Source organism: Phocoena sinus, chromosome 7 (assembly GCF_008692025.1).
Source record: "Phocoena sinus isolate mPhoSin1 chromosome 7, mPhoSin1.pri, whole genome shotgun sequence".
Lineage (NCBI taxonomy): Eukaryota > Metazoa > Chordata > Mammalia > Artiodactyla > Phocoenidae > Phocoena > Phocoena sinus.
The window spans coordinates 12,929,575-12,954,562 of record NC_045769.1 but is presented as its reverse complement, the minus strand read 5'-3'; the positions used below and the strand labels follow the sequence as shown (position 1 = coordinate 12,954,562).

At 39.1% G+C, this 24,988-nt stretch overlaps 1 protein-coding gene across 1 annotated transcript in view; it reads left to right on the top strand.

Annotated features, from left to right (window-relative positions):
• Nucleotides 1–24,988, top strand: part of NYAP2 (neuronal tyrosine-phosphorylated phosphoinositide-3-kinase adaptor 2) — a 247,373-nt gene that overhangs the window by 134,164 nt on the left and 88,221 nt on the right. The window contains exon 3 of the mRNA XM_032638255.1: nucleotides 3,664–4,758. Within this exon, the coding sequence (XP_032494146.1) occupies nucleotides 3,664–4,758 (1,095 nt within the window). The remainder of the gene's footprint in view (nucleotides 1–3,663; nucleotides 4,759–24,988) is intronic.

Sequence of the window (24,988 nt, the reverse complement as noted above, 5' to 3'; positions counted from 1 at the left end):
GCTGTAATTTACTTATTGCTTTACTCACTAAATAATCCTCAGTTCTCTCATTTTAAATTTGTATTCATACAAAGGAAGAGGAGCAGGAAACAAAATGTGGTTGAATTATATGAATCTGCCTGCATTAGGCTCTTTTCACCACACAGGGAAGGGGAGAGGGAAGAAGCTTGCCCAGATAATGAAGGATTTGCTGGGCAAGGTTGGCTGGAGAACTGCTTCTGATGGTGGGCAGCAGAACATACAAAACCTAGTGGAGCAGGGAGTCTATATGCCAAAGCAAACAACTACAGAAAACAAAGAGCATCTAGAAAATGGGTCTAATTAAATAATATGGCACGTGCCTTGGCACGAATCAGAAGTTGGAGCATCAGATTAAGAAGAATCAGAATAACAGGCAGTGTGGTGGAAGGATGCTCCTGGGTGTACCTGGGATCAGCATCTCTGTATTCAGCTGTAATATGCTTTCTGTGATGTGGCTTCAGGGGTGAGGAGGTACCGGGCAAGGGAAGGTGCTGGTTACGTTGAAAAGACTGGGAAAGAGTTAAATTAATTCTTCAAGTAGCAAAGCTTATTAAAGTATTACAGTGCCAGAGGATGAAAAAGTGGGTGCTCAGGAGTTAGCTTTATAGGGTCTTTACATAGGGCTCAATCAGTATTCTCTTGTCTATGTCATCTCAAGCTGACATAACAAAATTCCACAGACTGGGTGGCTTAAACAACAGACATATATTTTCTCATAGTTCTTGAGGCCAGAAGTCCAAGATCAAGGTGCCAACATAGTCAGTTTCTGGGGAGAATTCTCTTACTGCCTTGCAGATGGCAACCTTCTCACTATGTCCTCACATGGTGGAGAGAATAAGACAACGAAGATACCCCAGTGACTCCTCTTATAAGGGCACTAATCTCATCCATCATGAGGACCCAGCCCTCATGACCTCATGACCCAATTATCTCTCAAAGGATCTACCTCCAAATAACATCACAGTGGGGGTTAGGACTTCAACATATGAATTTGTGGAGGGGACACAGTTCAGTCCATAGCAACTGTCAATTTCGATTACCTCAGAGTCATCATAAGAGTCACATATTATACTTAATCCTACGCGTCAGATAATACCTGTACTTGGTTTGGTACTGAAGTTGTCCTAACAGTTCAAATAAATTATCACAATTTCTTCATAATGAATAGTTACCTTAATTCTAACTATGTTGTGCTCTAGAATAGAACATTTTTCTTTCTTCCACATTTCATAGATATGGCGGGTCTTTATTTCATTTTTTTCTGATCTTTTGGCAAACAAAGTTGCATATTCTGAGTGCAACCCAAACATTGGTCTTGCCTATTCCAAAGGCCACCTTCTATTCTATGTGGGAAGAGGGACGTTGGTTCCAGGGAAGAGGCTGCTGCTTCCCTGAATATCATGTTACTGTCAGCTCTACCACTGATCTCTAACTTCCTGGGAATCCTGGGTTATGGTCTTCCTTCAATGCAGTGTTTCTACCTAGGCTTGGGCTCTGCCTGTCCTGTTATTTCTGTCCGTACAACAACCCAAGTCTATGTTTAGGGAAGGGTCAAAGAAAACGGCAGTGAATTATAATTTAGGAACCAGAGAAAAATGAAAATCTTATTCTAAGTATAATTTTAAGCATATAATGAAGTTATCCATCTCATGGACACACATTCATTCCTAGCTTTTGGTTAACTCTCCATTTATAGAACACCTTGCTACTTCCCACACCATCCAGCTCCTAGAACTCAATAGTCAGTGGCAGATATTCCTAGAGTGTGAGTTACTTAGCCTAGGATGACACACTGAGGTGGAGCATGGCAGGAAACAAGCTTCAGAAGAATAATCTGGATGGACTTTTGTTCTAAGTCCTGGCTCTTTCAAAGTCCCTCCAGTTCTAAGTCAATCTCACTCATTAATTTATGGGTTTACTTTATTTGGGCTCCAATTTTTGTATGTAGTCTGATGATCTATTTGAATCATATGAAAATTAACATACATGGTAGATTTCAAAACCAATAAAAATGGTAGGAGATATAGAGAAGAGCTATTGGTCACTTTGGGTCCCGCCTAAAGAATTATCTGGATAGTTTTCATTCCATTATGTCCCTAGGCTTTTCCCTTTTGACACTAAAAGGCTCTACTGCTGTATCGTCCCCCTGTAAAATGGCATCTAGTTTTTTCCTATTGTAAATTAAGGAAAAGTCGACATACATTAAGAAACTTCCCTTCAACAAGCTGCTTGATTGTAGTGAGTGAAACCATCACCATGGGTACAATGGAGTAGAATATTTGAAAGCAGGAATGACCTAGAGAAGCAAAAGATATAGCCACTGCTAGAATATTTGATGGGTTCTCTTTCTCTGAAGGCATGATTGATGCATAAAGCAGCCACCTAACTAATCTTTAAGCACTTGCTTCTCCAATAGTAAGTTTTAGAAAAGCTCCTATGTCATAAGTTTTGCTAGTTGAAAAAAAAAACCCAGAAAATTTGGGGTGTTTCCTGGTTTGCGCCTTGAGACCTCCCCTCCCTTCAAGCTGCAAATTATAGAGAAGCCTGTTCTTTTCTCATAGGTGTACACCTATAAGCTATACCGTCAACTTACATTGTACGCTACCACTTACCACAAGCAACTACATTCTGCCACATTGCGTAAAAATGCTAATCATCATAATCATATATCAGCACAATGAGATAATATCAAGACTCCAGTACTTTCCCTGCATGCTAAACAATTGATGGCAGTCACAGACACGTTGCCAGCCTGTTCCAACCTACTAGATGGAGTCAGAAGTTTATGTTCCATTACAAGGGGGGCTGTGGGGTGTACTTGTAGGCATATCTGTTGTGAGTTTTCAGAAGTTATTCTTGAAGCTTACACATCATTCTCTGGATTATTCTCTTGTAAAACTCTCCAGGGGGTTCTGATGTGTCAGGGCAATAAATTCATTCCAAGACAGCATTTGGGATATCATAAGAGATCTTATGAACTAAAACAAATACACCATAATCAACAATACCTGGAGATTTGGAGATTAACTTGTCTAGCCTCATAAAATGTTCACATCGATTTCCCCTGAAGAATCAGACCCATCTGTATAAAAGTTATTTATCTGAACCAAGACAGAGATTAAGTCTAGCAGACTGGAACATTTTTACCCCAAATAAAAGCAAGATGTGATCATGTGTAATAGCCACATCATTTAAAGGGCTCAGTCCCCATGGTATTTTTGTAACCATTTGTACTAATAGAAACTCTAGATTTTTTCTCCTAAGTTTCTTTGTTGCTGAATTCTTAGAAGTTGATTTTTATGAAATGTGTGATTGTTTTTATCCAATTGTGTCATCTGAAGTTTCTATTTAGGAATTCTAAGACAGAGGGATGAGTAAGTCCTGGTCTTAATGCATTTATCTGTGTTGGATTACTTATATTAGTTTGAAGATACATATTACTACTGTTCCTGCATCATATTTTTCTAAATATGGAAATGTTTGACTTTTGTTGGATTTGTAGTCTACGTCTCCAGCTTGAAACGCAGCATTACCCGTCCCCTCAAATGTTTAGAGCAGTAAATCCACCTGAAAGTCATATTTGAAAGCTTTCCTATGGTACTCATCTGTTTTACGTTTTCTTTTTCCTCCTTCTTCTTTTAGTGTCAGCCAAGCCAAGACCCCACAGTGATGAATATTCAAAGAAGATTCCTCCTCCAAAACCAAAACGGAATCCAAACACTCAGCTCAGCACATCTTTTGACGAAACGTATGTCAAGAAGCACGTGCCCCGGAGGACCTCACTCCCTCGGGACCCCTCCCTCTCCCAGGTCAGCAGCCCCTCAGGGGGCCCCGAGGAGGAGGAACCCGTGTACATTGAGATGGTGGGGAACATTCTCAGAGACTTCCGGAAAGACGACGACGACCAGAGTGAGGCCGTCTACGAAGAAATGAAATACCCCATTTTTGACGACTTAGGCCAAGACTCAAAGTGTGACCTTGACCATCACAGTTGTTCTTCGCAGTGTGCTACTCCCACGGTGCCTGACTTGGACTCGGCCAAGTCCTCAGTGCCATGTACCCCGAAGGGTTTGCTCTGTGACATCCCTCCGCCCTTTCCCAACCTGCTTTCTCATAGACCCCCGCTGCTGGTGTTCCCCCCGGCCCCTGTGCAGTGCTCCCCCAACTCCGATGAGTCTCCGCTCACCCCCCTGGAGGTCACAAAGCTTCCTGTGTTGGAAAACGTGTCTTATATGAAACAGCAGGCCGGGGCATCACCATCCTCCTTGCCGTCCCAGGCCTCCGGCCACCCTAAACTGGAGAAAGACCAGGCCGGAGCCCTGGGACCCGTTCCTGCTGCCTCGGTTCTCTCCTCGTCCCCTCCCCCGCCTTCCACTCTATACCGAACGCAGTCTCCCCACGGCTACCCCAAAAGTCACTCCGCCTCTCCGTCACCCGTCAGCATGGGCAGGTCCCTGACCCCGCTCAGCCTCAAAAGGCCCCCGCCCTACGACGCCGTGCATTCAGGCAGCCTCTCCAGGAGCTCTCCATCAGTGCCTCATTTGACCCCCAGACCGGTGTCGCAAGATGGGAGCAAGATGGTCAATGCCTCGGTCAATACCTACGGGTCGGCTCCGAGCGGTTCCCGGTCCAGAACACCCACGAGTCCTTTGGAGGAACTAACCAGCCTCTTTACCTCGGGACGCAGCCTGCTGAGGAAGTCGTCCAGCGGCCGCCGCCCTAAAGAACCTGCAGAAAGTAAGTGCACAGACGCTTTCGTTTGTGACTTGAGGGCAGTGAACCCCATGATGTACAGATAAGGCACGTAGTAGTGATATTTGGTCCTTTGAGTTGAAATCTCAAGATGTGTGATTTTGCTTTTGCCATATCCAAGGAAACAGTGCATTCTCATGGGTCCTTAAAAGTGAAAGACAGAGGCAGGGCAGTCTGAGTCAGAGAGATGAAGATGCTGCCCCTCCGGGTTTTGAAGATGGAGGAGGGGGCCATGAGCCAAGAAATCAGGAAACCTCTAGAAGATTGAATAGTCAAGGGAACAGATGCTCCCCTAGAGCCTTCAGAAGGAATGGCAGCCCGGCCTACAGGCTTCATTTTAGGCAAGTGAAACCCATTTCAGACTTCTGCCTTCTAGAATTGTAAAGTAATAAATTTGTGTCATACTTTTAAGAAACCAAAAAGAAAAAAAATAGGAGATAATGCATTCTGAGAGGAATAAAGTGATGGTCTGCACAATATAACATATTAAAAAGAATCAGTTTTAAATTTAAAATAAAGTGTAAGATCTAAATTCTTCAGGGGCTCTGGGAAATCTAACAAAGAAAACAGATCACTATAAAATTTTTAGGTACATGTCTCAATTTGGGGGGGAAATTATACATTCAAACATGGAATTGGTTAAGTGTTAAAATTATCTTGTACTAAGAGCCTGCTTGAGCAAATCTGTATTAGAAAGCCTTTGCTGCAAAGAAAGCAATTCGAATAGAATCATTACTTTTTTAAAAAACAACGAATGATTCTTTCCACATACTTCATGTTGTTACATTCTTACTTTCCTGCTAAACTAGAATAGGCTCACTATTTCCCTTTTAAAACCCTTGGTAATTAGCATCTTATTCCCATGGTACTCTTCCTATATCCATCAATATATAAATTACAGAAAGATCACTAAGTCATAAGTAGGAGGGGAACATTATATTTACCCCTGAATTTCAAAGGCCAGGGAATGTCTCTATTTGAATGGCTAATCCTTTTGTGAGCCCCAAATCACTGCCTAATGATATCCTAAAGTCAAAACAGATCCCAGTTTTCTCAATGTTCATTTCATTAAATTACACTGCTTTCCTTTATTTAAAAATGCCTTAGGGCATCTAAGCTGAAAATTAATCACTTACATCTCAAATGATCCCACCACAGGATTTTATTATTCTACTCATACAGTTACATTGAGGACCTTCTTTAAAGGAAAAGAACTCTTCAACATGTCTGATGAAGATGATGATGACACTCCTTAGATAATTAATATTCATTGGTAGTTGAAAGCCATTTATCTTGTCTTTTTTTCTCTTTAACCAGAGAGATTTATGAAAGCATTAACCACTTAAATAATTCTACTCCCTCCCTCCCCAATAAAAACATTTCATTTACCTGACTGAAAGGCAAAAACTTCTCATATTTTAGACATATCTCGAATTAAATACATACATGAATACACTAAAATATTTTTTAAATTATTTTAAAAATTGAATTAAAACTAGGAACCTCCTATTTCTAGAGTGGTGGTTCTCAGCTGGGGTGATTTTGCCCCCAGGGACATTCAGCAATGTCTGGGGACATCTTTGGTTGTCACAACTGGGGATGCTACTGACATCAAGTGGGTAGAGACCAGGGATGCTCCTCAACAGCCTACAATGCACAGGACAACCTGCTACAAACATTAAAAAAAACAAAAGCAAAGAACAGAAAAAAAAAAGGATTATCTCATCCACAATGTCAATAGTGTCAAGTATGGGAAACTCTGATCCAGACAATTTATTAAAATTGAAAGTTTTTTCCATATGATTGATTTGGTTTAAACACAGATAAGTAAGTTTTTGGAAAAAGTTGAAAAAAAATAAAGGAAAAGATTTTACTCTCAAAATACGTGATGGTTAGTATGAAATTAGTAGAAGTTTCATCCAAGAATTGGTGAAATTAGCCAATATTCTCCCTACCTACCAGTTTCTTTGGAGGATTCTTAGCAGCTCCAGCTGGCAGCTATACCAGTTAGCTAGAAAAAGTATATGTAAAAAAAAGTGATTAACTAATGAAGTTATTTCAAGAAAAATCCATCTGTTAGAATCACTCTATGTGCTATATGTCACAGACTTCTCCATTCGACTCCAAAATGAGCTTTGTGTGCTTCTAAAACCAAGCTTGTACATGGAGAAGTGATCTAGGCTCTTTATAGCTTTGTAGGGATCCAAGGATTAAATTCCTTCCCATGGGCTATTAACTGTGTATCAGCCCTTCAGAGGAAGGTCATGCCCTGGGTTATATGAATTCCAATATTTTACTTTACACAAATGGAAAGGAGGAAAAATGCACATAGTGTTTCTAATGAATAATCCAATGCCATTTACTTTTGACTCTGGAAGAAAATAGAAAGACACTATCTGATGTTGACAAAATCATAGGGGCTCTCAGAATCTTCCTGTAATCCAAAATGTAGATCCAAAATTGTTGATAATTGAAAGTTAACCTACAATTACTGCTGCAGTACACTCAGTGATACAACTATCCCCTTTACTCTTGACAGATAGGATTCGTAGATACCTGCTGATAACAAAGGGACAAGATAAGTGATAGGAAGTAGTATAACATTCATGACCCCTGAGTCACATTTGGCATTTTTTTTTTACATTTCAGAGATAAAAGTAAGACTGGTATTTCTGTGCTCCATACCCCTCTAGGTTTACTGGAAATGTCAATTTTTCGAGTTTTCTGGTATTCAGTTCAAAGCAAATATAATATTTCCACTTTAATTGAAAAACCTATGTCAAATAAAATTTATGCCTTCAACTTTTATTTTTAATAACCTATAAAAGATACACCTAATTTAATAATTTCACACCTTAAAGGCTTATAATTATTGATGGGGATTGCAAAATAGGAAAGAGATAAAATAAGACAATAGTGGTAGACCATGAATCAATTTCATTTTGCTTCACCATTTTCTAAATACAGCCTCCATATTAATTGTTCTAGGAAGCAGGTTTTTCCTAGTTGATGTGACATTATTATGTTGTTTAACTGTATATGAGTATACTAATGATAATAAATTTATTTGAATTGGTTATTATTAATATTTTTTACATTTGTGCAGAGAGATAGAGGACATAAGGCATGTAAGAAGTGATCAACTTGTATTTTATTTCTGTAAATTTCTGTGTCTATATGAGAAGTAGGTGAAGTACAAATATGTTTTGTGGTGAATTGGAGACTCAAATGATAATCTTCTACCTGTAATTTTTATCTTCCTTTTACACATTTTTATTTTATATATCCTTTGATTGGAATCTTTAGAATACCTAAAGATTTCATGATGGGCCATGAAATTATTTTATTTTAATAAATCAAGAGCCATGAATCATAGAAATTATTAGCCAGAATCAAGTGAGGAAAAACTCTTTCATCCCATCAGATAAGAAATATTTTAAAAATAAAGTTTAGCCTCTATTTAATATAAATGCACGAATGTGTGTTTCTGTGAAAATGCACAAGGCATAATGAAGGATATAATTAAATGTTATAATATACTTGAGAGAGAGAATGTGATAGAAAAGTTAAAAGTGGAAAATTGTAAAGAGAAAATTAAAAAAAGAAAGAAACATGAAACATCAAAGAGAAAAGACTAATTAAAAAACTGAGGCACCAAGAAAAATACACACACACACACAATGCACACATAAGGTCAAATGGACATATAAACAAATATAGGTGCCAAACATATGAAGCACATACAAAGGTACACAGAGAACCAGAGAAGCACCACCAAAACACAGTAGGGCCAAAGAAGGATCAAAGGGAAAAAAAGATGCAAGCTCACTTATCTGGTATTGCCATATATATATATATATATATATATATATATATATATATATATATAAATTATGGGTTGGCATTGCCAAAGACCTTCATCATACTCAATAATATTCCACATTAATGGAGATACACAATTTTCTGCTGTTAAATCTTTCAGCCCTTTAAAAAGACTCCTATTTAAGACTTTGAGATGTTATGTTACATTTTTACAATTATAGATATAAATGTGTCCTATAGGACTGATGAAACACAGTTGGGAATCAGTTGTAAACTTTGCCTTTCCATTCACTTTCTTAAGAAACAACAGCAGCAAAAAAAACCAAACACAAAGACAACAACCCAAACAACCAAACAAAATAAAACCAAAAAATTACCCCATGCCCTCCATGCCCTCACACACATACCTGTCTCAGTTTTCATGTAACTTGAGGTCCAGCGATGCCTAAAATATTAGGCATTGCTGGTGAAGCAACTGAGCCAACTTACTCTTACCAATTTAATTAAAAAATAATTTTAAATTGAAAAAACGATGATTTTGGAAGGAAATCTCTTAAAACACATTTCTGTATGTTTATAGTATCCCACTTTTAGGAAAAAGGAAGGGTATGCTAACATCACTTAGCCGTCTTTATGATTCAGGGTCACCGTCGTGATCATCACTGTGTGTGTACTATGTGCTAATGCACATGAAGTGTCCATCAAGGTGACCTGAATAGGGGAGGCCTCACACAGGGGTGGCTATGATTGTCCTGTCATTTTTAGTAGCAGTGCAACATTGATAGATTAACTGTGATACTGGGGTGTCCTCAGGAGGGCTATTTGAGGTTGTATAGCTGACTAACCCTTTACAGATCTACCATTTAAGTTCACTTAAATTCTTCTGTCTGTTTCTCATGGTTTTCCTGCCTCGTCTCTTTCTTCCAGGTAGCTCTATTGATGCACCCTCCCTTTCTTTCCTATTCTCCTTTCATGCTTTTCCTTATTGTATTGTATTATCACACCATTAATCAGTTGTGGACCAAGAAACTTGTCTGCAGAGCCTCTCATCTATCTAAAGTGTGTGACTTCAGGGTAGGGACTTTGTGACCTTGACTTCCAAATGCCACTTGAATCCATTTACTAAGTTGGATGAAGTTCTTGGATTCATGTCTGAGATGGTCAGGGATATTCACTTCCCAAGAACTAAGCTGTCCTGGGAAACATGGAACGAATGTTACTTTATTTTAGGAGAACTTACACTTTTTGTTTAGCCTATTGAAAATAAGTTTTTTCAGTAAAATCTAGCAAACGCACTAGCTAAGGACTTTATTTTCTCTCCTTTTTATTCCTATGAAAGCAGAAACTGACAAGGAGTGGGTAGGACAGAAAAGCAAAGGGGATGGGCAGGGAAGAGAACCCAGGAGTCTGGATCTTTCATTTGCTGTGGGAAATGGATGAGCCTTCAATCTGTGACTGCCCACCTCCAAGCATATTGAATTTGAGCAGAACTTCTGGGTGTGTGGTGACTAGAAGCCACCTGGCCAGAGTTGGGGGGAGGCAGGATACTGAACCTCTGGAACACACAGATCCTTCAAAGGCATTTAGGACTTGAGCTACACCCAGAATAACTGAAGAGACCAAGGCAAGACCAAGGCCTATAGGTTCTGCTAAATTTCTTAAATAAAACCATGACTCTTGTCAGGATCTTTTCCTGCTGTTTATTGCTTGCCTTCCTGCTCAGAGCCCCACACTGTGGCCTCAGACTGGTTTCTACCTTAGCAAGACTCCTTCTAGTAGCTCAGAAGGAAAATTGAGCCTGCACCTGGGTTATGAGGATGCTCTCAGGCCAGGATGCTGGGGACATGCTCCAGGGAACATCCTTGGGTCACTCAAAGCAGAGTGGGCGGGGCTTCCCCGGTGGCACAGTGGTTAAGAATCTGCCTGCCAATGCAGGGGATAAGGGTTTGAGCTCTGGTTGGGGAAGATCCAGCATGTCCGAGAGCAACTGAGTCCGAGCACCACAACTGCTGAGCCCGCGCACCTAGAGCCCGTGCTCCGCAACAAGAGAAGCCACTGCAATGACAAGCCTGTGCACCGCAGCGAAGAATAGCTCCCGCTCGCTAGCTGCTACTAGAGAAAGCCCACGGGCAGCAACAAAGACCCAATGCAGCCAAGAAAAAAAAAATTTAAAAACCAAAAAAAACAAACCACAGCAGGCAAAGGACCTCCTGCATTATATTCACTTGCCTGTTGTTAAAAATACAGATTCCTGGGCTTTATCAGAGATTGACCTGTTCAGTGAGAAATCCTGGAGGTTGGACCTGGGATCATGACTTTTTAAGGACAATCCCCAGTAGTATTTATGCCTGTTATCTAACAGTAACTCAGGGGTGTACTGCTAAGTATTAGCAACACCGTTTACTTGTGTGCAAGAGAAACCTATAACACATTGCTTTCATCTAACAAAGTCAAAAACAGAATTTGTATAAGAGAAAGAAGAGGAAGGGGAAAAAGTAAAACTCAGATAACTTGAAATGAGTGAATGTTGTTTTCCTTTCCTTAAGTAAGCTACTGATTAGTTGGCATCTTGCAAATAAACCGTCAGGGTCATCTGGTTGGATCAGCAGGGAAAAGTATTTCACTACCTCAAGATTCTTCTGGAGACCTTGAGAGTTTAACATTGTATCACATGGTGGGCAATGTGTGAATAATGTCCATTCTTGTTCTTACTTGTAACCTTCATCTAGGTCTGTGTAATTTACTTCATCAGAATTTCTCAACACTTCGATTTGAGAACCACTGGTAATAACTACTTCAGACAGGAGTTGTTTCTGTTCTTCAGACAGGCAGGGGAACTTGAGACTCAGGCCAACAGCAGTTTTTACCCCAGAGGTCTGTTTAGATGGGTCCAGGTCATTTAAGTGGGAGGGCTAGCCAGAGCAGGGCGGAGCCCCCAGATGGAGCCATGATGCAGAACAAGGGCGTGCTCTTTAGAGAGGATACCCAGCCCCATGATCTAGCCAATGTAGGAGAGCAATACGAGAGAATGGGAGTCCTCCTTGTGGGATGCTGGAAGGAATGATGAAAGCAAGGAGGAGGTCTAACTGTCATGCCTGGGCCAAGGATCTCAGTAGTTAGAGCTGACAATGCTAATGGGGAAATGAGGTGATGAGGTTCTTGGAAAATGCTTCTGCCTAAGACAGGTTTACCTCAGAAACAATTTCAAGTCCAACTAAGCCCAGAGTGGAATTCATCCAAGAAGTAGTGGTAAGGTCCTGGGGAAAGAATGCAGCCCCAATCTTTTCCTTCAGAATGCTTCCGTAACAATAGGAGCATATGTCAATACTTACTTTTATGCCATTTACTCTCTGCCAGACACGGTTCTAAGCATTTTGCTTGTATTCCACCCCCACAGCAATACGTGGAAGCAGGTGATATTAACGGTGCTATTTTAAAGATGGGAGAAACGGAGGCACAGCTTACCCAGGGTCATATAGGGAGTAAATCTGAGACTTGAACCCAGTTTATTTGGCTTCAGAGTTTCTGGTCTTAATGATACTTTATCTAGACTTGACCAGTCTCCCTAATTTCTTTCCCCTCCCAATTGCCATTAAAATATACCAGTTACCATCAAAAACTCTAATGGCTCATACTGTTATCACTCCCAGAGATATCTGCTGGATCAAAGAAACCTGGATCTGTACCTAAATAGCATGGACCACTTAGTGGTTGTCATCAACTTAGGAAGGGGCTGGAAATCCTTTTCAGAACCCTCCAAAATTCACTTTGGAATATCCTAGTCACTGTGAGGGGATTTTTCTGGACCTCAGGCTTCTGAGCTGCCCCTGAAGGCATGTGGTCTGCCCAGTGGGCCTCACAATAAAATGACCTGGGCAAAGAGACTATGAGTGTTCCTAATGCTTTTAAGCATAACAAGGATGTATGGGCACATTCCTTTGGTCTGAGAGGTTTGCAATACTGAGCTACCAAATAGATGATTCATCCTCCAGGGATATAGGGCTTTTGTCCACAGATCCTTGAATCTTGTCCATAATTAAGCAGTGTCTTGGTGGCCCAGGGCTACCCCAAGAGAAAAAAACACTCCGTGCATAAGAAAAAAATAAAAAATCAGCCAGTGCCCAAAGGCAATGAGAGCCCTAGCATCACTAACCTAGAAACTGATCTAGTAAAACAACAAAAGCTCCAAAAGAGCCCTATGCAAAATGCTTCTTGGCATCACCTCTTGTCTCTTTAGATTTGTGTTAGTGTGTACTTGGCAAAATCAGACGCCCATCTTTAAAACACACACACACACACACACACACACACACACACACATACACAGTGCTTCAAGATCATGCTGGCCTATTTAACTATTATTATTTTTTAAAGCTAAAAAATTTTTTTAGGATGATGAGGTTAAATAGTGTATAAGTAAAATCCCTTGATTTTGAAAATGCATGTGACTCCTTAGTTAATTGGGACCATGACATTGTCTGCTTTCCTCATTCAATTTCTCTTAGGATTGCAACATAGAATCACTGAAGAAGACATAATTTCATAAATAATTGCTCACCTTTCTCGGGGTAGACTGCAGCTGTCTTTGATTGATGCAGGCAGACGTGTTTATCCCCTGTGTTTATGTTCTCTGGCTGCTGAATCTTTAAGTGCAATTTCTCGTCAGCAATTTAATCAGCAATTTTCTCCATTAAGAAGAACCTCCCTGCTTTAGATTGAAATAATTCAGAAACATTTTCAATTCAGACATAAAGCTACACTAGTCTGTTTTTTTTAAAACCAAGATTTCCTCAGTTTGTATTCAATGTACTAGGGCTGATTTCTTTTTCTTCTGTTGAATTACCTCAAACAGGAAATTCAATTTCTGATTTGTATTTGACATCATGTGTTTTCAACAGTTTGACATCTATGAGTAATTAAATATTAGGTATAAGAGGTTCCTATCAGTCATATCATAGTTCCTTGCATTTGTCCTACATTTTAATATGATCTAGAAGGTTTGGATAGGGCCTGGATATCACAAGAGATGCTTTTCATCTTGGCTCAACCATTTAGAAGCTTTGAGACTTTGGATAAGTCAGTTCATCTCTTAATGCCATAGTTTTCTCACTTTCCAGATGAGAATATTAAGTGCTCAAACTGTGAGTCTCTTCCTTCTCTGTTGTTTGATGCATCTTTGGATTACCGAATGAGCTGTAGATCCCCAAACAAATGGCCATTTCCTGTTTCTGAAGCTTTCTGTCTGACCTTGCTCTCCCTTGCTGAAAGGACTTCCCCAGTAACTCCATAAAACAAAGTCTAAAGCTTGGATCCCCGTTTATATTCCACCTCCTTCTTCATCGAGTTGTTTTGTGCTGTTGTTTACATATAATCTCTCCTTCAAACTCTGGGAGCACTTTATACATCTGTAATGGTATGTGTCTTATCCTGACCTACTGTAGAGGTTTTTTTTCTCTGTCTTATTCCCCATTAAGACATATGGCTAGGGAGATCAAGGGCCGTATCTTTTCATCATTTTTTTTCATGTAGCACTTGGTTCAATGCAGTCTTCCCCAAAGTTGATACGTGGTAAGTATTTACTGAATTTGTTGAATTCATAGGCATAGTGACTTGAGAGGGCTATTGCACTTGAGGAAACAAAAGCCATAAGAGAAATGTTTGACTATTAAATAAAAAAAAAAATCGGATCCTACAACTTAGAAAGTTCTACACTGAAATCAATATAGTCATTCAGCCAAAAAAGGAACTATGCTGAATGCTGAATTCATTGCTTTTGTTCTTAAATGTCCTGTTTAAAAGAATGCCCATTTCATTCTAGGCAGATTTATTAGGGGAAGGATATAAAGAATGTAGCCATAAAGCATTTAAATGTGGACCATTTTGTAGATGTTAAATTGTCACCAGTTCCTGAACAAACGAATAGCTGAGAAAATTGGTCATTTCTCAACATTTGGAGATAGAAAGATGCATTTTTTTTCAGAAGAAATAATAGAGACTAACCTTTTAAAGAAGGAATTCTACTGTTTAACATTGTGCATTATTGAACTCAAATAGTCAAGAGAATAAGAACACATTCAAGTCATTTAACCTCCTTGGTGAAAAAGCACTGCAGAAATCCAGAGAGCTATTACTATGTAACTGGTGGTCTTAAATGCATGTGTTTCCAGGTAAAAATGGGTTTAAGTTATAAAATACTTGAAAAACTTTTTTAATTTTCTAAAACATCAGTTTTCAGAATTCAGGAAATGGATGGCAATTATGAATTTAATGAAGTGTCTTTAGTGGTGCATGGTGTTTCTCAGTTGAAGCCAACTCATTATTGTTAGTTGATGGGAGCTAGGTTAATTAAACGTTCCACTCCTGGTAGAATAACCAATCAGCTGAAGAATCTGGGCTATTGCTATTCCCAAATGAAAGGAGTAAAAATACTGTAAAGAATCTAAGAGGGGAGGAAGGAGGGTTAGTAACATGGATTTTGAAGCAGAATATGCTGCCTAGCCAGATATACCCAGAACAGCTGAACTTAAAGGAAAAATTTCAAATGCAAAAGTCTATAATAGTCTTCTGACAAGTGAAGGTAGAAAGAATACTTTCCCCTACCTTTTCTTCTGGTCAGGTTGCAGTTATATTCAATAAAGTATCACTTGAAATTTTTTGCATCTATTCCCTTGTTACAGATGGAACTGATATAATTAAGTCAAGAAAGAAAAAGGATAGAAAAACAGTAGAAAGAGTCAGAAAGTAGAGATTGGGGGCATCCGTGTGTTGTCCAACCGTAGATCCACACACATTGCTATGGGTGGATAATTCAAATGTGGGTTTTGTTCCCATAACACAAATAAGAAATCTAGATTTCCAAGAACTCAGAAGCTGGGACAGAATTTAGATGTTAGCAGCCCCCAACAGAAGGATCAGAGCTGAAGCAAAGTATTATTCTCTTTACATTCGGATTCACATTCTGAATCTCAGAGTTGCCTCTTTCATTCTCTGATTAATAAGTTATTAACCACTTAGTTATGATTAACAAGAGAGCTATGTCAAAATGAGGCAAGCTATTGTCAAAGAAACTTGACTGAGCTTTTGTCTAAGAGAAATTTCAAACCTAAGAAATTAAAACATTGCCTCAGAGTGGTCCTTCTGTGGTTGAGTGATAATCTCACTTGAAGCCTGCAGAACTCACTTTGACTTCTAAACCATGCTTTATTTATGATCATTAAATATAAATGATAATAAAATTGTCCATTGATGTTTCAGAAAAAAAAATTCTTGACTCTACACCCAGCCATGATTTTCCACTTCCTTTTTATGGCCAAACCATTCAAATGAGTGTTTGCCTGCTGCCTCCATTTCATGTCTCCCGTCCCAGCTTTCATTTCCTACAACCTGGCTTCAACCTCTTCTGCTCAGTCCAGAGTCACGTAGGTTTTCCTAACTGGTCTCTGGCCCTTTCCTTTTCCTCTCTTGGAAGAGGAAACATCACAAAACATTAGACACTGTTGATTCCTCCATCTGAAGACGTTTCTCTTGGTTCTCATGCATTGTGATATCCTTATTAACAATCCTTTTTGAACTTTGTCCCTTCTGCTTCCTTTTTGGGGAACTCTGCTCCTCTATTTACATAAAAAAGTTCTTTGGACACGTGACTGACATAGTGCTGTGATTAGCATTTACCTGTTTGTCTTTCCAACTAAATGGTCAGGACACAGTAGTAAGTCTTTTATTTTTTTTCCCCCAACAACTAGCACGTTTTTCTGGCACAGAGAACATGTTCAGTAAGTGTTCCTTGAATGATCAAATGACTGGCTAAATTGAATGAATGTGTATCCAACCTCCACAATTGAACGGTACATTTTTGAGAGCAAAGACTATATATTTTATTTAAGTACCCATGGTTTCTATGACTGTATTTTACACAATCAACTTATATTTTTGGATTTACTGATTTTTCCACCGCTAACATTTTTTTAATAGCCAAGTCCAATAGAATTACCATGATTACCAGGTATTGATAATAATCTGAGTTCTGCATAGGATGCCAAGGTCAACACTAGTTAAAGTACTTAGGAACCAACTGCTCCAAGGAATATCAATGGAGAACTCAGGTTCAGATGATTTTTATATACATAAGATAGTCAGGAAATCAGTCCTGTTACTGATTGATAAAACCAGGTAGCATTCAGCAAGGAAAATGAAAGGAAGTACTTATAATCTAATCTAAATATTTTATAAAAGAATAGGAGTAGGGAGCATGAAAAGTAGCATAGCATAGATTTTCAGTAAATGGTTACAGAAACAGTATTAAGATATTACATTGTAGATAGAAAACTATCAGCTAGATTATACATGGTACTGAGTGGAGCCCATATACTGTCTAACTTCTAGAAGATGGTAAGGAATATTAGACAGTATCTTCATTTCTATTTATATTTTCATTTCTATTTCTATTTCATCTCTATTTTCTATTTTTAAAATTCCTTTGTTTGACCAGCTTAAAAAAATATCATTATAATGGAAGGTAGATTCGGGGGGGGGGGTCACCTGATATAAATGAATAGAAAAGACACAGAAATCAAATATCGTAGGGACAATAGATGGATTTGTCACTGAACAGCTTCACTTTTAGGGCAAGTCAAACTCTCCAAGTATCAGTTTTTTCATATTTACCTCAGAGTATTGTTGTGTAAAATGAAGAAAATTGGGTTCAGGAAAAGACTTTGTAAAATATAAATGGCTATGTAACTATAAGAGGTGATTGTTTGATTTTTAGATATCTGGGGAAAGAATAAATATTTTATTTTAAAAAATGCAGTAAGGTAAAAAATGAATTAAATTTTCAGGGAGTCCGTACTGTTCGCACAGCTCTCTTCAGTTAGGCTTGGGTAAAGGATCTGACATCTTAAGCGGATCACCCCCTACCTGATTCGAGGAGCATAAAGCACTAGGCAGAATGTCCCCTCAGGAGGCAGGCTGTTTCTGGGCTGCTGGATGATATCTAAGCCTGGAGGGTGGAGAGACATCACACCTGAGAGAGCACAGTTTCCCTGACCCTATAAAGAGCAGCTCTGAGAACAAAGAGCCCATCCTCATTGTACAAAGGGCCAGGCAACATGGCAAGATGATTGTCAAAGATGATTTATCAGCAAAGGAAAAAATGCAATACAGCTGGCTGTTGATGTGTTTTTCAAATGTAATGAATGTTTTTTTTCTTTTTCTGGTTACAAATGTATCTTTTAAAATAAAAAGTTTGCTTCCAAAAAAGGTATAAGTATTAACCAATGAATTAGGCAGAAGCCTAAGATCCAAAGTGCTTAAGATAAAAAAAATATTTAGTATGTAGATGGGGGACCGTTAAAAGGATGATGTGTGAAGTGTCATTTCTAAGCAGATTCAAATGGAATCTCTTTTCCTTTTAACGTGGTTAGTCAATATGCAAACAGATTTGAAGTTTAGCATTTGAAAAAATGCAATGTCAGAAAAAAGCGACAAGAAACACTCAAATTTTGTATAAAAGCGTGTGCAACCCCAGATAGAGGAAGAATGCCAGCCTCCTAAATACCGATTAACTGGCATAAATAGGCAAGGCATGAAGTGACCATCCATATACTTTGCATAAATAAAAGGCTACAGACACAAAAATAGCTGTTGAAAGACTTCATTGTCAATTTTCCCATTTTTTTATTAACTTCCATGGCTTTCCTAGTAAAGACTTTATCCAGATGCTAATTAAGCAGAGGTCTGCTTTGCACATCAATTTTTAATATTCCGTCCACATAGTTAAATGAAACCTGCAGCGTGAGGCTTCTCCAGTTAAAAGCAGTCCTGACCTACTTCCATGTGAAATCAATGGATGACTTAGAGAGACTCATGCGTAGCTGACATTTAAGGAGGCCAGCTCATAATCTGTGTTGTGTAAAATGTATGTTTCCTTGGGCTTCAGCGTTCTTTCTTTCTTTATTAATTTTAAAAGTTCTTCTAAGAATAGAGAAGACCGTGGAAGCTATTGAGCCAGAGAAGTGAAGCCAGACCTGCATTTTGTGCCCCTGGGAGATTGTGAGCTCCTGGGTCAGTTACATCTGTAGTGGCTTCAAATGAACAGAAACACCTAGGTCTGGGACTGAGGAAGGGAAAGAAAGGCCTAAAAGGCACCCACTTGCACTCAAATATAATCCCCCAAAAGGAAAAGTTGAAACCACCAGAATAAGGTCCAATTTTGAAAGTAAGAACCTAAGGTATATAGCAAAACTTTTTGAAGACTTGTATGTTAGGGATCTGAATTGTAAGGCCCGAAATAGGAACAGGAATCAAAACCAGCTTGTCAGAGGATCAATAGTCCTCAGGGTATGGTAGAGCACACTGGGTCTCCATCTGGAGAGGGGCTCCTATTAAAGATCAGATAAGTTCCTGTCAAGTGTTAACATACAACCACATAAGGACTTGCTGTGCAACCTGATGGAAGTGGAGGGTTGGCCTCACACTAAATTCCGGAATACTAAGCTAGAGTGGGGAGAGCTGGTAAAATTGATGGAAGAAGTAATGTTCAGTGTGCACGTTTTTTACTTCCTTGGTTAAGTTTATTTCTAAGTATTTTATTCTTTTTGATGCTATTAATGCCTAAGTGTTTTAACCATGTATATGCATTCGTTCAGTCTTTCATTCATTCAGTGAATGTTTATAAAATACCTACTCTGTGCCAGGCACTATTCCAGGTGCTAGAATCTTTATTTTGAAGTGTTGAGCAATAAAACCTAATAATTCAAATGAAGACGAGAGGTACGTATATTAATGGAGAGGGCACCTTCTGGGGGAAGACTTGGCAATTCAAAACACATTGGTACAAAGGCATAAATATCGATAGTAAAGGAGACAGGCAGATTTAGAACTTAGCATTTTACAAAAATGCCTTCTCTCTCTCTCTTGCCTCTGCATTGTACCATTCTGGCGCGCCTGGCCCATGTCACAACAGGTCCTTAGGTTTCGAAGCTCGCAAGAGCCTGGGCATCCTGGATTCACTCCAGTGGACTGGGTCTGGTGACCCTCAGGAGACACGTTGTTTTTGTTGGAGGCATACAAAAGAATCTAGTGTTGCAAATACTGCTCTGTCCTCATCCTCCTGCTACCCCTTTTCTTTTTGCTTTATTTCCTTCCCCTCTTTTAACCCATGAGCCTAACCCAGATCGATGGATATCGGAATTCTCTGAGGCCTTATTCATCATTCAGATTGCTTTTGCCACAAAGAAGTCCGCTACCAGATAACTTATGAAACAAGAGATCAGAGTAATAAAGAGTATTGGTTAACATCAGAAATAAGGAATAGCATCCAGGTTTTCTGTTTATTTTTTTTAATTTAATTAACAAGAAATGAAAAAGAAACACCTCTGTTCCTGAGGTACGTTGTGATTAAACAGTTTGTACCTGCTTCATATGTGTGTTTATGTGAAAGAGTGTGAAGAAACGGTGATGACGAGAGTTGAAAAGAGGGGACGGGAGTCAGACTTAAGCTTTGACGGCTGAGGCATCCACTTCAAAGATGGCTGCCTTGCGTAGGCGTAGTGCCAGCCCTGCCCCCACCAAGCTCCTTTGTTTTAGAGTTCTTGGTTAATTTCATAACTGACCATTTGGACCCACTTGTTTTTTCTCTTTCCGGGCTTCAAATTCCTCCTCCTATGTTTCATTTTTTTATTTCTTATTTTTTTTAGTTTGTAGATTTAAAAAACTTTTTAATATCATTTCATTTTTTAAAAAAATTTTTTGAGAGTATAGTTGATTTACAATGTTGTGTTAGTTTTAGGTGTACAGCAAGGTGATTCAGTTATACATATACATATATCTATTCTTCTTCAGATTCTTTTCCCATTTAGGTTATTACAGAATACTGAGCAGAGTTCCCCTTGCTACACAATGGGTCCCTGTGGGTTATCTATTTTAAATATAGTAGTGTGTACATGTCAATCCCAAACTCCCAATCTATCCCTCCCCACCCCCTCCAGTAACCATAAGTTTGTTCTCTAAGTCTGTGAATCTGTTTCTGTTATGTAAATAAGTTCATTTGTATCATTTTTTTTAGATTCGGCATATAAGCGATATCATGATATTTGCCTTTCTCTGTCTGACTTACTTCACTTAGTGTGGTAATCTCCAGGTCTTTCCATGTTGCTGCAAATGGCATTATTTCATTCTTTTTAATGGCTGAGTTATATTCCATTTTATATATGTACTATATCTTCTTTATCCATTCATCTATCAATGGACATTTAGGTTGCTTCCATGTCTCGGCTATTGTAAACAGTGCTGCAGTGAACACTGGGGTGCATGTATCCTTATGAACCATGTTTCTCTCCTGATACATGCCCAGGAGTGCTGCTATGTTTTAAATTCACCAATAAAGAGTGAGTCCACAAAACCACAGGCCCTCACCCTCAACCCCAGGCCAGTACGTACTCCTTCTCCCTCTGTGCGGTGCCATGCGCTTTCCAGAGCCTGTGAGTAACAAACCTTTTTCCAAGGTTTCCTGATGGTTATTGCTGAGGAAATTTTGCAATCATAATAAGAACCAGAAGAGTTGGTCCAACCACAATACTGGTTACTAGATTGGCTGAGACTGGCACAAAATAGAAGGAAAGGGAGTCAGGGAGGGAGGGAGGGAAGGAAGGAAGAGAGGGAGGGAAGGAGGGAGGGAGGGAAGGAGGGAGGGAGAGAGGGAAAGAAGAGAAAGGGAGAAAGATTGAAAGATGAAATGATGTTGCCCATGAAAGATCCAGAGAAGAATTTTTGTATCTTACCTTCCTTGGCTTCAAAAAGAACAAGTGGAGAAGTAAATCATTGATTTCCTACTCTCTGTCTTTAAACCATGAATCACGCAGTAGAATCTCAATAAAAACTTGCTGGGGCTCAGAAATATTCTTGTTAACTCCTTTATATTACAGAGAAACTGAACTATAAAGAGATTCAGTTACTTGAGCACAAATAGAATGTTATGTAGAAACATAATCTGAAAAGAGTTTCAGCTTTCCTAAGTGTCCTCTACATATTAAGCTAGCAACATTTAAGTATATTTCTACTAGTTTACTTTTAGCTTTATTTCATCTTCTTGACTAACTTCATTTAAAATAACATCTTGGGGGGAAAAATCAAATCTAGTTAATTGATAATATCCCCAAACAATTTTTTTCCTTTCTTCAAATTCACATGTATATTTTTTCCCCAAGAATACTATGAAAAATTCCAGATTATCCAACAATAATTCCCAAACACCATTCCTCTCTTTGTGTTTATCTAAAGAATCTATGGTTTACTATCAAGAATGCACAGTATGCAGTCATTTCTGTAGCCATCAGTTATATTATCCCTAAAAGGATTACTATTCCTGCCATGCTCTTCTTATGAAACTTTAATAGCTGATTTCTTTAATCCCCCCCAAATATGGTTATTAGTAACTGTGATTTCAACAAAGTTTTGCATTTACTTTCATAGAAATTAATTATCCATATTACCCTTTGTGATGGAGAAACTATTCTTCTTAACGTTTAGTGTTTGCTTCAGAAACGTTTATGAATGTGTTTTCAGAATTACACCTTTCAGGAAGAATGGAAATGATATTTTTCTTCCCATGCATTAATATTTTTAGTGCCTGAATGCCTCTGTTACTTTAAAAGAAGATTGAAGCATTTTTCCATCTGCCTGTTAAAATGATTTGAGTCTTAATTAAAGTCGATTGCACCTGTGCATATATTCAACTACCCACACACCTCCCACCTACTAGTGGAAAAGCTTGTCTCTCCTTCAGAAATTAAAAAGGGGAACTATGATCTTTTAGAAAAAATCATAGGCATAAAAAGACAACACTGAGAAGTAAGTATGATGTTTTTTGGCTATCTTAGATCAATGTCTTTTTAATCTTCTAATGATTGCAGGTCATATAAATAAGTTAGTTATCTTCCTTAAATTGCTGGTTTCCTTATCATTTAAAAGGCAGCCTAGGGCTTCCCTGGTGGCGCAGTGGTTGAGAGTCCGCCTGCCGATGCAAGGGACATGGGTTTGTGCCCCGGTCCGGGAAGATCCCACATGCCGCGGAGTGGCTGGGCCCGTGAGCCATGGCGGCTGAGCCTGCGCGTCCGGAGCCTGTGCTACGCAACGGGAGAGGTCACAACAGTGAGAGGCCCGCGTACCGCAAAAGAAAAAAAAAAAAAGGCAGCCTATTTGAAAAAGTCAAGAAAAGGAATAAAACTTCAACAACAAATTCTCACCCACTCACTGGTTGCTTTTATGTGTTTTTAGCTTTGGCAGTTCAATCTTTCCTTATTTATGAAGATGGGGAATAATCATAACTGAAAGAAAGAAACAAAGAAAGATAGGGAGGGAGGGAGGAAGGGAGGGAGGGAGGAAGGAAGGAAGGAAGGAAGGAAGGAAGGAAGGAATAAAGAAAGAAGAAAATATGATGGGGATCATCTTAAAACTTGATGTGATCAAATATTTTTCTCCTCCACCTACAAAATTTTTTTCAAAGAATTCTAATAAATATAAAATAGATTCGTGTCTTTTTTTCCGGCTCTTTTTCCTTTCTCTTGGGTAAAGAAGGATAATTAAAATGCTTTTAGCTAAAACAGGGAAAACTGGGGAAATAAAGGACCGTGCCAGTCTACAAAAAGAATAATGAAAAGTATGTTAAATATTGCTAAAAAAAATTCCATTAATTATAGAACAGTGGTTTTGTACCCCAGCTTTACTTTAGAAACTCTTGGGGAGCTTTTAAAAATGACTAGTGTCTCAGCCCCACCCTCAGTGATCTAATTTAATTGTGGTCCAGGCATGGATACTTTCTGAAGTCTCTCCAAGAGTTTCCAACATGTGGTTAGGACAGAAACCTCCAGTATAGAATGTGTTCTGGTACTTATCAACAGAGTCCTAAACCTGACAATCCTTGAGTCCAGGTGCCTCATTTACAGATAAGCAAATAAAGGCTCAGAAGGGGAAAGTGATTTGCTCAAGGCCTCACAGTTAATTAGGGGCTAAGTCCGAACTGGCACCCAGGGTCTCATAATACAAAGACGACTCCGTTTACACTGTAAAATGCTGTGGCTGGGACTTCCCAGATGGTGGCATTAAGAGGTATGAATCCTCTGCACTTGGTTTCCAAATTGCTGATATGAATCCATGCACTGCATTATTAGTACTGATTTTATATCCTCCAACAACATCCAGGCCATTTCTGTAAAAATGTGGCAATAACCCATGCAACAGGAACTTCAGTATTTTTTGTTTTTTTTGTTTTTTTTTTTACAGTACGGGGGCCTCTCACTGTCGTGGCCTCTCCCGTTGCGGAGCACAGGCTCCGGACGCGCAGGCTCAGCGGCCATGGCTCACGGGCTCAACCGCTCTGCGGCATGTGGGATCTTCCCGGACCGGGGCACGAACCCGTGTCCCCTGCATCGGCAGGCGGACTCTCAACCACTGCGCCACCAGGGAAGCCCTGGAACTTCAGTTTTGATCCCAAACGTCTAATAGTAATTTCCTGTGCACATTAACTCAGTCTTAAGGACACATAAAAATGTTCTACATTACAGAAGTCCTCCCAATCTTTATATGTCTGGTAACAAGAGTATTACATGGATCTTGCTAGTCATTCTTTCTTTCCTATTGTTCAAAGGGTTATTCTGACATAACCATTTAAAAAATAGATAGAAACAAATGGTAAAGGCATCAATAGAATTCCACATTTTTGTTTCCTATAGAAGAAAAAGTTAATTTGGATTCCTTGCCTCCAGTAGATAATTGGTCTACTTTCTCCCAATGGCCTTAGTAAGCAGTGCTTCCGCTCATAAAGCCACATCCTCTTGAATATCTCATAAAAGGGCAACTCAGAATTATAGCCATGGTTTCTTTATTCTGCGCATGCCATTGTTACTCCTCCTCGGACTTGACATCATTTCTTCTGCATTTTGGCTGTGTGATTGTTCATGTTGTCAGCAGCACCTAAGGCTATTTTGTATGTAAAACCACCCCATTTTAGTTTGAAAATCCCTTTAAAGCAGGCCAAAATTATAGTTTTAAGAACATTGTCCTTCAGTAGTGGGCCACTTTCATCAAATAACATTTCTGTAATGTATTTAGGTGCACATGAATCCCATTTCACTTTAAACTGAGGAAAGAGTGTAAGATTTTAAGTTTTGGCCTCTTCTTTTTTTTCCATAGAATTTCAGATCCAAAAAGCATCTTAGAGATGCTATGGTCTAAATCCCTTTAGACATGAGTACACAGAAGCAGACAAAGTAAGACAACATACCCAAGTGTCACCTGTATGATGGCAGAACCATTACCAGGGTCAAGTTTCCCAAATAATTAAATCCAGACATCTTTGTACTATGCCAGTCTCTATTCAGTATTTTACTGTGACTGG